This window comes from Triticum aestivum, chromosome 6D (genome assembly GCF_018294505.1).
Source record: "Triticum aestivum cultivar Chinese Spring chromosome 6D, IWGSC CS RefSeq v2.1, whole genome shotgun sequence".
NCBI classification, from domain to species: Eukaryota; Viridiplantae; Streptophyta; class Magnoliopsida; order Poales; family Poaceae; genus Triticum; species Triticum aestivum.
The window spans coordinates 298381305-298400440 of NC_057811.1; the positions used below are offsets into that span (position 1 = coordinate 298381305).

A 19136-nucleotide genomic window follows, 5' to 3' on the forward strand; every position below is an offset into this window, starting at 1 on the left:
ACTCCATCAACCCCGTTCTCTTGAACGCATCCGCGCGTGATCTACAAGGGTATGTAGATGCACTCCCCTCTCTCTCGTTGCTAGATGACTCCATAGATTGATCTTGGTGATACGTAGAAAATTTTAAATTTCTGCTACGTTCCCCGACAGTGGCATCATGAGCCAGGTCTATGCGTAGATTCTATGCACGAGTAGAACACAAAGTAGTTGTGGGCGATGATTTGTTCAATTTGCTTGCCGTTACTAGTCTTATCTTGATTCGGCGGCATTGTGGGATGAAGCGGCCCGGACCGACCTTACACGTACTCTTACGTGAGACAGGTTCCACCGACTGACATGCACTTGATGCATAAGGTGGCTAGCGGGTGTCTGTCTCTCCCACTTTAGTTGGATCAGATTCGATGAAAAGGGTCCTTATGAAGGGTAAATAGCAATTGGCATATCACCGTTGTCGCTTTTGCGTAGGTAAGAAACGTTCTTGCTAGAAACCCATATCAGCCACGTAAAACATGCAACAACAATTAGAAGACGTCTAACTTGTTTTTGCAGGGTATGCTATGTGATGTGATATGGCCAAAAGGATGTGATGAATGATATATGTGATGTATGAGATTGATCATGTTCTTGTAATAGGAATCACGACTTGCATGTCGATGAGTATGACAACCGGCAGGAGCCATAGGAGTTGTCTTAATTTATTGTATGACCTGCGTGTCAATGAAAAATGCCATGTAATTACTTTACTTTATTGCTAACCGTTAGCCATAGTAGTAGAAGTAATAGTTGGCGAGACAACTTCATGAAGACACGATGATGGAGATCATGATGATGGAGATCATGGTGTCATGCCGGTGACGAAGGTGATCATGCCGCGCCTCGAAGATGGAGATCAAAGGCGCAAGATGATATTGGCCATATCATGTCACTTTATGATTTGCATGTGATGTTTGTCATGTTTACATCTTATTTGCTTAGAACGACGGTAGCATAAATAAGATGATCCCTCACTAAAATTTCAAGAGATGTGTTCCCCCTAACTGTGCACCGTTGCGAAGGTTCGTTGTTTCGAAGCACCACGTGATGATCGGGTGTGATAGATTCTAACGTTCGCATACAACGGGTGTTGACGAGCCTAGCATGTACAGACATGGCCTCGGAACACAAGCAAAACACTTAGGTTGACTTGACGAGCCTAGCATGTACAGACATGGCCTCGGAACACAAGAGACTGAAAGGTCGAACATGAGTCGTATAGTAGATACGATCAACATGGAGATGTTCACCGATGATGACTAGTCCGTCTCACGTGATGATCGGACACGGCCTAGTCGATTCGGATCATGTATCACTTAGATGACTAGAGGGATGTCTATCTAAGTGGGAGTTCATTAAATAATCAGATGAACTTAATTATCATGAACATAGTCAAAAGGTCTTTGCAAATAATGTCGTAGCTTACGCTTTAGTTCTACTAAGATATGTTCCTAGAGAAAATTTAGTTGAAAGTTGATAGTAGCAATTATGCGGACTGGGTCCGTAAACTGAGGATTGTCCTCATTGCTGCACAGAAGGATTATGTCCTTAATGCACCGCTCGGTGTGCTGAACCTCGAGCGTCGTTTGTGGATGTTGCGAACATCTGACATACACGTTTTGATGACTACGTGATAGTTCAGTGCGTAATGTTGAACGGTTTAAAATTGTGGCACCAAAGACGGTTTTAAAACGTCGCAGAACATATGAGATGTTCCAAAGACTGAAATTGGGATTTCAGACTAGTTCCCACGTCAAGAGGTATGAGACCTCTGACAAGTTTCTTAAGCCTGCAAACTAAGGGAGAAAAGCTCAATCATTGAGCATGTGCTCAGATTGTCTGAGTACTACAATCACTTGAATCGAGTGGGAGTTAATCTTTCAGATGAGATAGTGATGGTTCTCCATAGTCACTGCCACCAAGCTATTAGAGCTTCGTGATGAACTATAACATATCAGGGATAGACATGATGATCCTTGAGCAACTCGCGATGTTTGACACCGCGAAAGTAGAAATCAAGTAGGAGCATCAATTGTTGATGGTTAGTAAAACCACTAGTTTCTAGAAGGGCAAGGGCAAGAAGGGATACTTCATGAAACGGCAAATCAGTTGCTGCTCTAGTGAAGAAACCCAAGGTTGAACCCAAACCCGAGACTAAGTGCTTCTGAAATGAGGGGAACGGTCACTGAAGCAGAACTACCCTAGATACTTCGTAGATGAGAAGGCTGGCAAGGTCGACAGAAGTATATTGGATATACATTATATTAATGTGTACTTTACTAGTACTCCTAGTAGCACCAGGGTATTAGATACCAGTTCGGTTGCTAAGTGTTAGTAACTCGAAATAAAAGCTGCGGAATAAATGGAGACTAGCTAAAGGTGAGATGACGATATGTGTTGGAAGTGTTTCCAAAGTTGATGTGATCAAGCATCGCATGCTCCCTCTACCATCGAGATTGGGGTTAAACCTGAATAATTGTTATTTGGTGTTTGCGTTGAGCATGGACATGATTGGATTATGTTTATCGCAATACGGTTATTCATTAAAGGAGAATAATGGTTACTCTGTCTATTTGAATAATACCTTCAATGGTCTTGCACCTAAAATGAATGGTTTATTGAATCTCGATCGTAGTGATACACATGTTCATGCCAAAAGATATAAGATAGTAATGATAGTACCACATACTTGTGGCACTGCCACTTGAGTCATATTGGTATAAAACGCATGAAGAAGCTCCATGTTGATGGATCTTTGGACTCACTCGTTTTTGAAAATATTGAGACATGCGAACCATGTCTATTAGTATATATGCATGAAGAAAGTCCATACAGATGGATCATTTGGACTCACTTGATTTTGAATCACTTGAGACATGCAAATCATACCACATGGGCAAGATGACTGAAAGGCCTCGTTTTCAGTAAGATGGAACAAGAGAGCAACTTGTTGGAAGTAATACATTTGATGTGTGCATTCCAATGAGTGCTGAGGCACGCAGTGGATATCGTTATATTCTTACTTCATAGATGATTTGAGTAGATGCTGAGAATATTTACTTGATGAAACACAAGTCTAAATTATTGAAAGGTTCAAGTAATTTCAGAGTGAAGTTGAAGATCGTCGTGACAAGAGGATAAAATGTCTGTGATATGATCATAGAGATGAATATCTGAGTTACGAGTTTGGCACACAATTAAGAAATTGTGGAAATTGTTTCACGACTAATACCGCCTGGAACACCATATTGTGATGGTGTGTCCGAACATCATAACTGCACCCTATTGGATATGGTGCATACCATGATGTCTCTTATCGAATTACAACTATCGTTTATGGGTTAGGCATTAGAGACAACCGCATTCACTTTAAATAGGGCACCACGCAATTCCGTTGAGACGACACCGTATGAACTATGGTTTAGAGAAACCTAAGCTGTCGTTTCTTAAAAGTTTGGGGCTGCGACGCTTATGTGAAAAAGTTTCAGGCTGATAAGCTCGAACCCAAAGCGGATAAATGCATCTTCATAGAATACCCAAAATAGTTGGGTATACCTCCTATTTCAGATCTGGAAGCAAAAGTGATTGTTTCTAGAAACGGGTCCTTTCTCGAGGAAAAGTTTCTCTCGAAAGAATTGAGTGGGAGGATGGTGGAGACTTGATGAGGTCATTGAACCGTCACTTCAACTAATGTGTAGCAGGGCACAGGAAGTTGTTCCTGTGGCACCTACACCAATTGAAGTGGAAGCTTATGATAGTGATCATGAAACTTCAGATCAAGTCACTACCAAACCTCATAGGACGACAAGGATGCGTACTACTTCAGAGTGGCACGTAATCCTGTCTTGGAAGTCATGTTGCTAGACAACAATGAACCTACGAGCTATGGAGAAGCGATGGTGGGCCCGGATTCTGACGAATGGCTTGAGGCCATAAAATCCGAGAGGATCCATGTATGAAAACAAAGTATAGACTTTGAAAAAACTACTTGATGGTCGTAAGGCTGTTGGGTACAGATGGATTTTAAAGGGAAGACAGACAACAATGGTAAGTGTCACCATTAAGAAAGCTCGACTTGTCATTAAGATGTTTTCCGGCAAGTTCAAGGAGTTGACTGCGATGAGACTTTCTCACTCGTAGCGATGCTAAGAGTCTGTTAGAATTATATTAGCAGTTACTGCATTATTTATGAAATCTTGCAGATAGGATGTCAAAACATTGTTTCCTCGATGATTTTCTTGAGGAAAGGTTGTATGTGATACAACCAGAAGGTTTTGTCAATCCTGAAAGATGCTAACAAGTATGCAAAGCTCCAGCAATCCTTTTAAGGATTGGAGTAAGCATCTCGGAGTTGGAATGAACGCTTTGATGAGATGATCAAAGATTTTGGGCTTATACAAGGTTCATGAGAAACTTGTATTTCCAAAGAAGTGAGTGGGAGCACTATAGAATTTTTGATGAGTATATGTTGTTAACATATTGTTGATCAGAAATGATGTAGAATTTCTGGAAAGCATCCAGGGTTATTTGAAAAGTGTTTTTAATGGAAAACCTGGATTAAGCTACTTGAACATTGAGCATCAAGATCTATAAGGATAGATAAAAAATGCTTAATAGTACTTTCAAATGAATACATACCGTGACAAGATTTTGAAGGAGTTCAAAATAGATCAGCAAAGAAGGAGTTATTGGCTGTGTTACAAGGTGTGAGTATTGAGTACGACTCAAGACCTGACCACGGCAGAAGAGAGAGAAAGGACGAAGGTCGTCCCCTATGCTTTAGACGTAGGCTCTACAGTATGCTATGCTGTGTACCGCACCTGAAGTGTGCCTTGCCATGAGTTAGTCAAGGGGTACAATAGTGATCCGGGAATGGATCACATGACAGTGGTCGAACTTATCCTTAGTATCTAGTGGACTAAGGAATTTTCTCGATTATGGAGGTGGTAAAACAGTTCGTCGTAAAGGGTTACGTCGATGCAAACTTTGACACTAATCCGGATGACTCTGAGTAGTAAACCGGATTCGTATAGTAGAGCAGTTATTTGGAATAGCTCCAAGTAGCGCGTGGTAGCTACATTTTACAAGATGACATAGAGATTTGTAAAGCACACACGGATCTGAATGTTGCAGACCCGTTGACTAAAACCTCTCTCGTAAGCATAACATGATCAAACCCTAGAACTCATTGAGTGTTAATCACATGGTGATGTGGACTAGATTATTGACTCTAGTGAACTTTGAGTGTTAATCACATGGTGATGTGAACTAGATTATTGACTCTAGTGCAAGTGGGAGACTGTTGGAAATATGCCCTAGAGGCAATAACAAAATGGTTATTATTGTATTTCCTTGTTCATGATAATTGTCTGTTGTTCATGCTATAATTGTATTAACTGGAAACCGTAATACATGTGTGAATACATAGACCACAACATGTCCCTAGTAAGCCTCTAGTTGACTATCTCGTTGATCAATAGATGGTTATGGTTTCCTGACCATGGACATTGGATGTCATTGATAACGGGATCACATCATTAGGAGAATGATGTGATGGACAAGACCCAATCCTAAGCATAGCACAAGATCGTGTAGTTCGTTTGCTAGAGCTTTTCTAATGTCAAGTATCATTTCCTTAGACCATGAGATTGTGCAACTCCCGGATACCGTAGGAATGCTTTGGGTGTACCAAACGTCACAACGTAACTGGGTGGCTATAAAGGTGCACTACAGGTATCTCTGAAAGTGTCTGTTGGGTTGGCACAAATCGAGCCTGGGATTTGTCACTCCGTATGACGGAGAGGTATCTCTGGGCCCACTCGGTAATGCATCATCATAATGAGCTCAATGTGACCAAGTGTTTGGTCACGGGATCATGCATTACGGTACGAGTAAAGTGACTTGCCGGTAACGAGATTGAACAAGGTATTGGGATACCGACGATCAAATCTCGGGCAAGTAACGTACCGATTGACAAAGGGATTTGTATACGGGATTGATTGAATCCTCGACATCGTGGTTCATCCGATGAGATCATCGTGGAACATGTGGGAGCCAACATGGGTATCCAGATCCCGCTGTTGGTTATTGACCGGATAGTCGTCTCGGTCATGTCTGCATGTCTCCCGAACCCGTAGGGTCTACACACTTAAGGTTCGGTGACGCTAGGGTTGTAGAGATATTAGTATGCGGAAATCCGAAAGTCGTCCGGAGTCCCGGATGAGATCCCGGACGTCACGAGGAGTTCCGGAATGGTCCGGAGGTAAAGATTTATATATGGGAAGTCCTATTTTGGCCACCGGAAAATGTTCGGGATTTTTCGGTATTGTACCGGGAAGGTTTTAGAAGGTTCCGAAGTGGGGCCCACCTGCATGGGGGACCCACATGAACGTGGGTAGTGGGGGCAAGGCCCCACACCCCTGGTCAAGGCGCACCAAGATCCCACCTTAGAAGGAATAAGATCATATCCCGAAGGGATAAGATCAAGATCCCTAAAAAAGGGGATAATAATGGGTGGGGAAGGAAAATGATGGGATTTCTTTTCCCCACCTTTGCCAACGCCCCAATGGACTTGGAGGGCAAGAAACCAGCCCCCTCCACCCTATATATAGTGGGGAGGCGCATGGGAGCAGCACCCCAAGCCCTGGCGCCTCCCTCCCTCCCGTGACACCTCTTCCTCCCCGCTTGCGCTTGGCGAAGCCCTGCCGGGATCCCGCTACTTCCACCACCACGCCGTCGTGCTGCTGGATCTCCATCAACTTCTCCTCCCCCCTTGTTGGATCAAGAAGGAGGAGACGTCCCCGCTCCGTACGTGTGTTGAACGCGGAGGTGCCGTCCGTTCGGCGCTAGGATCATCGGTGATTTGGATCACGACGAGTACGACTCTATCAACCCCGTTCTCTTGAACGCTTCCGCGCGCAATCTACAAGGGTATGTAGATGCACTCCCCTCTCTCTCGTTGCTAGATGACTCCATAGATTGATCTTGGTGATACGTAGAAAATTTTAAATTTCTGCTACGTTCCCCAACATTCTCGTTGTCTCCTTCCTCTCTTTTTTTCTTTTTTAAGAGATCTCTCATTTGTTTTAACTGTTGGGTGGGGGCACGTCTGGGAAACTCCCCCCCCCCCCATGCCAAAATTTCCACTGGCACGACCCCAACTGGCTGAAAAATGGCTCCTGAAGGGGCAAACGAGTGGAGATGCTCTAACGAGCTGGCGAGCGACTCGGGCAGCTGAGCGACGACCAAATGGGCCAGCCCAGGTGTCGCTCGGTGGGAGCGCTAGTTACAAACCTGCGCTGAAATACTTTTTCGGAGCCCCTGTCAGGGTCACTTGTGTGGGCTAGGAGTGTGCTACTTGGCGTGCTTTCAGTCGCCATCACGTGTCGCGTTCAGGACGCTTCCTTTGGATTTTGTTTTTTTGTTTTTCTCTATGCGTTTTTGGGTTTTAGATGATTCTTTTCGGCTTTTCTATTCCCCCGGTTTTTCTTAGGATTTGAAAAAAAATTCAAAAAAAAATTGCGTGAAAAACGCGTATGTTTTGCCTTCTGCAAGAGGCGGAGATTTACTTCTCCTGGATGCACGGATTTGCTTCCGCAGATGCACAGCCGTGCCTCTCAGAAAGAAAAAAACACATTTTTTCGTTCCGTGAGAGGCACATATTTAGTTCTCGTGGAGACACGGATTTGCTTACGCGAGAGGCTCGGTCGTGCCTCTTGGAAAGGGAAAACCCTGTTTTTTCGCTCCGCGAGAGGCACGGAATTACTTTCGTGCCTCTGGGAAAGAAAAAAAACACGTTTTTCGTTCCGCTAGAGGCACGGATTTGCTTCCGCAAGAGGCATGGTCGTGCCTCTCGGAGAAGAAAAAAAACACGTTTTTTTCGTTCTGGGAGAGGCGCAGATTTACTTTTCGTGCAGGCACGAATTTGCTTTTGCGAGAGACACGGTTGTGCCTCTCGAAAAGAAAAGAAAAACACGTTCTCTCTTTTTTTGTTCTACAAAAGGCACGGATTTGCTTCCGCGAGAAAGAACACGTATTTTTTCATTCCGCGAGAGGCACAAATTTACTTCTCGTGGAGCCACGGATTTGCTTCTACAAGAGGCACGGCCATGCCTCTTCGGAAAGGCACTAAAAACATGCTCGCAGTTTGAGTTTTTTGTCCGGTTTTATTCGTGAAAAAAGAGTTTATCAAAACCTATCAACATATGATCTAATTTTGAAGATCTCGACACAAGAAACCAACAGTAAAAACGGTTCAAGATTTAAACGCATAGTTTAAGAGATATAATGTTTTGAATAAACGAATTTACAGAAAAAGATCACAGGTTGCCATAAATAACGTACATGCAACGTGCCACATAAGCATATATATCTTGGGGTGCGTTATATTACTACTTAAGTTACTCCCACTATGGCTAGCCTTATAACCTAACAAGATAGGACTGTCTTTTGGAGGGAATACTCATTAATTTTTTTTGCGGGTAGAATACTCATTAATTAGCATCGGCGCTGATTAGGACGAGGCCTCCACACCCACGGGCGTCAAATTTAGTTTATGAGCCTTCGCACAGATCGCAAACCAACTAGGCCGACCCATTATGGACGCAACGAAGAGAAATGGTACTGTAGCGGCTAAATATTGCAGCACTCAGTTCACTGTAGAACACACACTATTAACCTGCGCTGTAGAGCCCTTTTTTCTGTCGGTTTTTATTGAAACTTTCTAAATGGCAATGCTAGACATACGGAGGCTTTACAGGACTTTTACAGGCAATGCTGAGGTGGGCTGGTTTAATTGGTAATTTGATGAGGTGGGCCCCATCCAAAAACGGGGGGGGGGGGGGGGGTTTAGTGAGGGGAGGATGGTTGGTCTGTAAATCCTTGTAAAACAAATCCATACGTATAGCATTTTTGCTTTCTAAACACACATTGAAATATTTCAATGTGTGTTTAGAAAGTTTCAATAAAAATATATATTTTTATTTTTGTTCTTTCATGAGAGGCACAGGTTTGCTTCTGCAAGAGGTACTCTTAGAAAAAGAAAAAAACGGAAGAGGTACGGATTTGCTTCTTGTGAAGGCACGGGTCTGGGTTTGGGAGAGGCACAATTATGCCTCTCAGAAAGGAAAAACATGTTTTTTTTTTGTTTCTACAAAAGGCACAGATTTGTTTCCGCGGGAAGTACTGTGGTGCCTTCCGGAAAGGGAAAAAAAACATGTTTCCGGCGACGATCTTTTCTACAGATTTTTTTGAGTTTTTTCCTAAAAAAAGTTCATAGAAACCTATTAACATGAGATCTAATTTTAAAGATCTCAACGCGAGGAATCCAATGATGAAAACGGTTTAGAATTAGATGTAATGTTCAAGAGATAAAATGTTTTAGAAAAACAAATTTATGAAAAAAGAAGAAAACTCATAGGTTGTGACAAATGATGCGCATGCAGTGCGCCACTTGTCAGCCCAAGAAGACTGGGATGATCTTTGTAAAGAGTATACCTTAACTTAACTAGTGATTTCACCGAAAACATGGCAAAACAATATAAAACACACACAAAACCACCGGGAAGCTAACAGACGCCAACTTGGGCCGCGGCCCAGGAGCAAGCACCCGCAGCCGTGACGCCTAGTATTTGATGCTTGGTCTTCAAAAATATAGATGGACAAGAAGTGCCTGAAACATTGGCGCTCATGGAAGCTTTAGCTCTATCAGATGATCTATACATACAAACGATCTACGTGGCATCTGATTATAAGAGTGCAGTTAAAGCTATACAGGAGGGACCTCGGCACTGTATGGAGCTGTGGCGCATGAGATCAAAGGCGCTCGAGTTATTTTACTTTTTGTTTTATTAGACATGAGTTTAGAATCTTGAATGTTGAGGCCCACAAATTAGCAAAGCATGTTTTAACTTTAAGGACCAGTCGCTATATTTGGTTAGGCCATCCTGAAAATCTTTCTTCCGTCCCTATAAACTGTGTGACGGTTCATTAAAGTTTTATGAGTTTCCCTAAAAAAAACTATTTGACACGTGCTCACAAAAAAAAACTATTTGACGCATGTGAGCGGCGTATGAGATTGGCCGATTGGGACCTCTCATCTTTTTTCGAGGGTATTGGGACTTCTCATCTACAACAGCAGTTGCTGTTTCTCAAACCCTAACTCTCTACAGAAAATACATACCAGTTGGATCCGTATAGTCAGTCCAATTGGCGCTGGGCCTTTGGCAGGTGGTGGTCGAGGTGATCAAATACCAGACTCATTCCAGGACGAAGTCGCCAGTTAAGAATTAACTTTTGCAAAGGTCACTTGATCTTCTCAGATACATGCCGCTTCTCTTTTTTCATAGATTTATTTATCCAAAACATTTTGTCTCTTGAACCCGCGCCCAATTCCCGAACCGTTTTAACCGTTGAATTTCTCGCGTCGACGATTTTCGAAACTAGATCCATGTTAATAGGTTTCAGCGAACATACTTTTTACAAAAACCTGGAGCCGGAAGCATGTTTCCCCTTCCCCCCCCCCCCCCCCCCCCCCTTCCAATAAGAACTATGCTTCTGGTAGAAGCAGCTCTGTGCCTCAACGAAAAATAAATTTGTGCTTCTCATGGAAGCATATATTTTTCCCTTTTCGAGAAGCACAACTATGCTTCGCGCGGAAGCAAATATGTGCTTCTTGTGAAAGCACAATTTTTTTCACAAGAAGCATCGCGGAAGTAAATCTGTGCCTACCTGAGAAGCATTGCATATTTTTTTCTTCTCTTTCCCAGTTGTGCTTCTCGCAGAACAAATATGTGCTTCTTGTGGAAGCATGTTTTTGCCCCCAAAACACATTTGTGCTTCTTACGGAAGCAAATATGTGCCGCCACGAGAAACAAATATGTGCTTTCTGTGAAAGCACATATTTTGCCCCAAAACACATATATGCTCCTCGCAGAAGCAAATATGTGCCTCAACGAAAAGCAAATTTTGTGCTTCTCATGGAAGCACATACTTTTTCCATTTTCAAGAAGCACAGCTCGTGGAAGCATAATTTTTTTCATGCAAAAAAACTCCATGATTTTTGTCTGCTCCAAAACCTAGGAAAACCCAGATAAAACAAAAAAAAAGCCATCAAAAACCCAAAATCCGTATAGAAAACAATTTTAAAATTAGGAGGGAGCGCCCAGCATGCGACATGTGATGGCAGCTAGGCGTGCCCACAAGGCACAAAAAATGACCTTTGAAAGTCCCCGCAGGGGATAACCTTTAGTTAGTTGTTCTCACTTCAAGGAGGTGGTCAGGTCAGACAAGTTCGATCAGGCATCCAACCAAACACTACCCTATGCCTCATGCCGTTCGGCCCACAGTGACCATGCGAAGGCTTGGAGTAGTGATCAGCCATGACAAAATAGACAAAAAGTTTCTAGGACTCCCGTGGCTCTGCCGAAGGCTTCAAGCAGCTTGGAAATGTATTCGATGCATCCATTTTTCTGGCACTACCGGTGCACCAGTGACACACTTTAAAACGTTAATAGCTCATTGACAAAACATGAACCAATGTTGTCAGAAAATTTCAAATCGAAAATCGAAACATAGCTTGAGATTATATGCGGAATTTATTATCAATAGTGATAATGGATCAAATTCAAAGCCCAACTTGTGTTATGTATTATTCAATATCGAATTTTTGTACCCTAAGCTATATTTCAAATTTGATTTAAAATTTTGTAACAACATGGGTTGATGTTTGATATTTTTTCTAGAAATTTTCAAACATTTTGAAATGTGCTACGGAAGTTCGATGCAACGGTGACACCACGAGGGTGGGTGCACATATATTCTTCCCTCTTGGGGCTACGGTGTAGGTGGATGCTGGAGCCACCGCTCCAAAACACACAGAATCACACACACAGCTTCTTGCGTTCTCAAACACTGATCTTGCAGCTTCAGTTTCGTCCACCGCCGGCAAGAAGGTATGGCGGGCGCGTCCTCGTGGTCGTCGTCCTGCTCGTGCACGTCGTCGCTCGGCTCCTTGGACGACGACGACGTGGTCTGCGTCGTGAAGCCGGGTTCCCCCGGGGCAGCTGCAGAAGGCAGCGTCAAGTTCCTGTGCAGCTACGGGGGCATGATCCTTCCACGCCACCCCGACGGCGCGCTCCGCTACGTCGGCGGCAACAACCGCGTCCTCTCCGTCGACCGCCCCCTCCAATTTCACGGTAAATGCCTGTACCAACGACGCCTCCTGCTGTCCATTGATCGTGTCCGGTACTCCGCCCAGTTCAGCTGTTTGACTGTGGATCGATCGATCACTTCAGAGCTGCAACGGAAGCTGACGGACATGTGCGGATGGGAGGCGGTGAGCCTGCGGTGCCAGCTGCCGACGGAGGACCTGGACGCGCTCGTCTCCGTCACGACCAACGACGACCTCGGCCACCTCCTGGAGGAGTACGACGCCGCCAGCAGGGACCGGCTCCAGCCGCTCAAGATAAGGGCGTTCCTGTTCCCAAGGGCCAAGACGCCGCCGCTCTCGCCGTCCACCCCGTCGTCCAGGCCAACGCCGTCGTACGTCCGCCACCAGCACCACCACACGGCTCGCCCCCCTCCGGCTCGTGTGCATTCGGGCCACCGGCGCCCGCACCAGCTCCTGCTTCTCCACAACGGCAGTTGGTTGCAATAACAGCGGGATTAGCAGCAGCGTGCTGGTGTATCAGCTTGGCAATCGTGAGATCGTCCATGGGGCGCTGTGCCGCTGTCGCTCAACGGATTGTAAGCCCTGCTTTGCTGTAACACACTTATTAGCTTGGCTTATTTTAAATAAGATTCAGAGTCTGTCCAAAAAAGAGAAGTATGTGTAGGAGTCGTTCTTTCCTTTCCTTTTCACTTTTTTCGTGATCAAAAGTGTGGATAAGTCCCGGAAACCAGCAGGACAGACGCAAGGGCGATAAGGTTCGTTGGGCGGATTACGCAGCCAGCTAGCCTGTCTCGTCTCTTTCTGACTTCATTCATGTCTTGTCCGGCTAGTTTTGTTCCATTCCGAATCTCGAGTGTTCCTTCCGCGCGATATGTGGATGGAGTGACACGCTACGCCACTCGAGACCGGCATAACCTAGCGCCCTTGGAGGCCGAAATCACTGTTCTGATCTTGTCAGAACTCTTCATCACTCGTCCATGAAATTATTTTACAAAATGACATTTTTTGGAAACTTCATAAACCATGGCGTTTCAGATGAACATGAAAACGCCAAACAGGCCATCAACCAAGCCAGCATTGCTGCCTTGGCCCACGGTCAGGCCTTGCTGGCGTTGCAAACTGACGTGGCAGGCTTGAAACGCCAAGGCCCATGGCATTTCTGGGCCTCAAACGCCAAGGCCTATGGCGTTTCTGCTCTATATATTTAAGTGATCGTGGGGCTCTGACCTATCACTCACCACTCGCTCTCTTCTCCCCCATTGGCCTGTCTCCAGCTTTTGCCCTTTTCTCCTTTGTCTCCTTCACTTAAACCCTCTCATATCGTTGCAAATCGATTGCGTTCGGTGTCATTTCCGTTCCTCGAGCTAATATCCTTCATCTCACAAATTTGTATTGGTTGGATTTGTCTATTTGGATGGTTTTGTCATGTGGATCCTAACCCTAGTTTTGAACATGGTTCCACATTATGATGTTTGTAGTGTTTACTAGTGAGTATGGTTGCTCCAATAGTGTTGATTTGTGATGTGGACGAACAAACCTTAGGGTTTGGGTTATGCTTAATGTTTGGATTTAGGGTTAGGGTTAGGGTTTGGGTAATGCTTAATTTGGATGAACACATTTTGTCTAAGTGGTTTTGTATGCAATGTGTTATATTTTGCTTTGTTTCTTTGTTGTATTTATGTTCCCATTGATTTTTAGATGGAGAGGATTGTGAATATTTATGAATGTTGATATTGTTGACAAGAATGAGGAAGTGTTGACATTTCTTGAGAGTCCTAGTTATGATGAGCATGTGGAAGAAGCACATATTCGATTAAAGTGGATGGATCCAAATGAACAAGTTGAATTAGTAGGAAAATATGATGTTGGGATGGCACACAAGTGTCGAAGACAATGCCTATCAAGGGTAATTTGCAATGGGGGTGCATATAAGGAGGTTATTGCATCCTCGGAAGTCAAATCACTCGAATTGTTTACAACTAAGGTGGTCAAGGCTCCTCTCTTTCAGATTGACTTGAACCAAACCTTACTAGATGATGTGAGCCCGATTAGCGTGCTACCAATTGTTGAGCAAAGAGTTGAAGTGGTGGCCACCAATGCAATGAGCCAACCTCCTGTTGGCCAATCAAATGAATTGAGGTGAAAGATATTCAACATGGCAACGAACAAGTTGATTATGTCAACGAGTATCCCCAATATAAGTTTGAGGGTGGTGCACCCATCAATGATGATGGTCATGACTTTGAGCAAGAGGATGAGAGGCACCACAACATTCTTAGTAAAGGAAATCTGCCCTAGAGGCAATAATAAAGTTGTTATTTATATTTCCTTATATCATGATAAATGTTTATTATTCATGCTAAAATTGTATTAACCGGAAACTTAGTACATGTGTGAATACATAGACAAACAGAATGTCCCTAGTGTGCCTCTACTAGACTAGCTCGTTAATCAAAGATGGTTAAGTTTCCTGACCATAGACATGTGTTGTCATTTGATCAACGGGATCACATCATTAGAGAATGATGTGATGGACAAGACCCATCCGTTAGCTTAGCATAATGATCGTTTAGTTTTATTGCTAATGATTTCTTCATGACTTATACATATTCCTCTGACTATGAGATTATGCAACTCCCGAATACCGGAGGAACACTTTGTGTGATATCAAACGTCACAACGTAACTGGGTGATTATAAAGATGCTCTACAGGTGTCTCCGATGGTGTTTGTTGAGTTGGCATAGATCGAGATTAGGATTTGTCACTCCGTGTATCGGAGAGGTATCTCTGGGCCCTCTCGGTAATGCACATCACTATAAGCCTTGCAAGCAATGTGACTAATGAGTTAGTTACGGGATGATGTATTACAGAACGAGTAAAGAGACTTGCCGGTAACGAGATTGAACTAGGTATGAAGATACCGACGATCGAATCTCGGGCAAGTAACATACCGATGATAAAGGGAATGACGTATGTTGTATGCGGTTTGACCGATAAAGATCTTCATAGAATATGTAGGAGACAATATGAGCATCCAGGTTCCGCTATTGGTTATTGGCTGAAGATGTGTCTCGGTCATGTCTACATAGTTCTTGAACCCGTAGGGGCCGCATGCTTAACGTTCGATGATGATTTGTATTATGAGTTATGTGATTTGATGACCGAAGTTTGTTCGGAGTCCCGGATGAGATCATGGACATGACAAGGAGTCTCGAAATGGTCGGGAGGTAAAGATTGACATATTGGAAGGTTATATACGGACATCAGAATGGTTCCGATAAGGTTCGGGGATTTATCGGAGTACCGGGAGGATATCGGAACCCCCGGGAAAGTTATTGGGCCTAATGGGCCATAGTGGAGGAGAGGAGGCATGCCACCTGAGGAGGCGCCCCCCCTTGCCCAAACCGAATTGGACTAGGGGAGGGGGCGTTGCACCCTCTTTCCTTCTCCCTCTCTCTCCCTTCCCCTTTCCCTCTCCGGTGGAAGGAAGGAGGGGGGGCCGAATCCTACTTGGACTAGGAGTCCAAGTAAGACCCCCCCTGGCGCGCCCTCCTTGGCCGCCGGCATCCTCGTCCCCTTCCTTTATATACGCGGCCAGGGGGCACCCCAAAGCACAACAGACAATCTCTTAGCCGTGTGCGGTGCCCCCCCTCCACAGTTTAACACCTCGGTCATATCGTCGTAGTGCTTAGGCAAAGCCCTGCGCCGGTAACTTCACCATCACCGTCGCCACATCGTCGTGCTGACAGAACTCTCCCTCGTCCTCAACTGGATCAAGAGCTCGAGGGACGTCATCATGCTGAACGTGTGCTGAACACGGAGGTGCCGTACGTTCGGTGCTTGGATCGGTTGGATCGTGAAGACGTTCGACTACATCAACCGCGTTACTAAACGCTTCCGCTTTCGGTCTACGAGGGTACGTGGACACACTCTCCCGTCCCATTGCTATGCATCTCCTAGATAGATCTTGCGTGATCGTAGGAATTTTTTTGAAATACTGCGTTCCCCAACACTTAGTGACATAGAGGCTCAAGTCAGGAATAAGGACATGGACCCAGACATTCTCTACCAGTGTGCATGTGTGGATGACTCGGATGATGAAGGCCCGGTGAATGAGTTGGATGAGGACGGTTTCACGGAGAAAGAAGTAGAGTGGTACAAAAAAAATCACCGGTAGGGATCACAAAGTGCCCTTGTTTAGTGATGTTAGCCTTGCAAATAAGGCTATAGTCGATGGTGGCATGAGTAAGACAATTGAGGCTAGACCGTTCCCAAGTAGTACATCCAAAGAGATCACTATGTCTTACCTAAGGAAAGGCTTGATGTTCGAGCACATGCTAGAATTCAAGATGTGGTTGTGTGAGTATGTTGTTAAGCACCACATGCCTTTCATAGTTGTTCACTTGGACTGCAACAAGTGATGCACCGTTAAATCTGAAGCAGAAAGATGCTCATGGAAAGTCCATGGAAGATTCACGAGAGATGAATTGTGGAATATAACTATTTGCAAAGCCATTCACCAATGCAAACTACCGACCGTGGAAGCATTCAAGACACACCATCAGCTAACCTCGGTATTCATCAGTTAGAAATACCATAAACATATAGCCGAGGATCCAACCATTAAAGTGAAGTTGATGATGAGTTGGGTAGAGAGGCATTTAGCATTAATGTTATAGACAACTTTTTCATGTTCAGGACCTAATATGAATAATCCACCAATCGTGGGTGCAAATCCATAAAACATATCCTTATAATATATTGAAAACCCATTGTTCTCTGACTTATAAGAATATTCGTCATTTATCAAACATGAACCAGAGATGATGTTTTTACATGAGAAACAAAATATCAATTGCTTAGTTCTAAAACCAATCTTGAAGGTAAACTCAAAGACATGACACCGACGACTTGAGCAGCGATCCCATCACCATTCCCGACGCACATCACAACTTCATTTCTTCTCAGCTTCTGAACGTTGTTTACACCCTGCATCGTGTTGCAAATGTTAGCAACAGATCCGGTATCAAATAGCCATGACTTGGAATTTTCGGTGAGTAGAATATCAATAACATTAACTTGTATAACTTCTATACCTTTGCCAGAAGACTATCCGCCAGATACTCCAAGCAATTTCTTTTCCAGTGTCCCTTCTCATTGCAGTAAAAACATATAGTCTCGCAAGAAGCTCCACCTTGTTCCGCTTGGTGTTGCGTTTTCCTTTGAAACTTCCTGTTGTTTATCAACAACTTTTTTTGATTTTGCAATCCAATCTAATGTTTTTTAGCATTGCTTCATAAATCAAAGAAAACATCAAATCATTCTCTTGTGTTTTGGGAATATAAACTCCCATTACAGTTACACTAGCATAATAGTCTACAAACGTGTCACCTTGCTCCATACCTTCAACTATCTCGCATTCATCCATTGCTTCATTCATCTCATGAATTTCAGCTGGATCTTTGTGAAACAAAACTTCTAGTGCCTCGACAATCTTGATGGGAGTGAGTTTTTGATAACATTTCTGTAACACTTGATTGACGACACTGAAATCATTCTTGCAAGATATAAACACACTGATGACATCTTGAGACGCCCCAGGCGTCGGGTAGTCACCAAGCGGTTGATCCAGCACATATTATTTCTTAGCACTCCTGAGAACAAATCTTAGAGTGTGGATCCAATACTCATAATTTCCATCATTTGCAGTCAACTTTTCTTTCTCAAACAGAGGTGCTAAATTTAAACTATTGCACGCCATTGTTCTACAACAATAAACACAAGATTCAACTTAGACGTTTCCATAATTAAGATTGCACTAGTGAATGATTCAAGATCCTGATCTTATTCTCATTCATTGATGTGGACATCACTGATGACAAAAAATTTGACTGGTAGGAAAACTATTACCAATCATATCACCATATGACTCCTGTTCATCTTTCGATGCTTCGTGCTATCATCTCAAAACGATTCTGCTAGAACTTTAAGAAAATCGAGCGCTATCTGGATACATGGTCTGACCATATTCGTATTACACCTTTGTTGGGAAACGTTGCATGGAAAACAAAAAAATTCTACGCACACGCAATGATCTATCCATGGAGATGCATAGCAACGAGGGGGAGAGTGTGTCGACGTACCCTCATAGACCATAAGCGGAAGCGTTTCACAACGCGGTTGATGTAGTCGAACTTTCTTTGCCCTCCAACCGATGTAGTACCAAACACACGGCACCTCCGCATTCTGCACACGTTCAGCTCGGTGACGTCCTCCGCCTTCTTGATCCAGCAAGACGACGAGGTAGTAGATGAGTACCGGTAGCACGATGGCATGGTGACGGTGATGGTTATGTGATCTCCGCAGGGCTTCACCTAAGCACTACGAAAATATGATCGAGGGAGTAAATGGTGGACTGGGGGCCGCACACGGCTAAGACAATGTTGTGTTCTTGTGTGGTGCCCCCTCCCAATGTATATATAGGTGGGAGGGAAGGATGCAGCCCCTAGGGCGCCACAAGAGACCTGGCGGCAGCCCTAGGGCTGCTGCCTTGCCCTGCGCGCCCCTTGCCTTATTTGGACATGAGGGGGAAAGGAAAGGGAGATGGCTGCCTTAGGGCGCCTCCCCTTTCCTTCCCTCCCTCGTTTCGTGCATGGGCAGGGGGTAGAGGGGCGCACCAACCCCTTGTTCGAACTTATCAGGCTCAAGCCTTTTAACATAAGTGTCGCAACCCCAAACTTTAAGAAACCACATCTTAGGTTTCTTGCAAAACCATAGTTCATACGGTGTCATCTCAACGGATTTAGACGGTGCCCTATTTAAGGTGAATGCAGATGTCTCTAATGCATAACCCCAAAATGATAGTGGCAAATCGGTAAGAGACATCATATATCGCACCATATCTAATAAAGTACGGTTATGACGTTCTGACAC

At 44.2% G+C, this 19136-nt stretch overlaps 1 protein-coding gene across 1 annotated transcript; it reads left to right on the forward strand.

The window, feature by feature from the left end:
• The first annotated feature begins 11813 nt into the window (after nucleotides 1-11813).
• LOC123141512 (uncharacterized) lies at nucleotides 11814-13002 on the forward strand. Its single transcript, XM_044560630.1, has 2 exons — nucleotides 11814-12227; nucleotides 12327-13002. Exons 1-2 carry the CDS (start codon nucleotides 11987-11989, stop codon nucleotides 12686-12688), a joined length of 603 nt encoding a protein of 200 aa, XP_044416565.1. The 5' UTR covers nucleotides 11814-11986; the 3' UTR covers nucleotides 12689-13002.
• Nucleotides 13003-19136: the final 6134 nt, after the last annotated feature.

What these genes read in the sequence shown, in the direction of transcription:
- LOC123141512 (XM_044560630.1), top strand. Translation starts at nt 11,987, where the DNA reads ATGGCGGGCGCGTCCTCGTGGTCGTCGTCCTGCTCGTGCACGTCGTCG. An exon ending in CCGCCCCCTCCAATTTCACG is followed by an intron (nt 12,228 to 12,326) that starts GTAAATGCCTGT and finishes CGATCACTTCAG; the next exon opens with AGCTGCAACGGAAGCTGACG.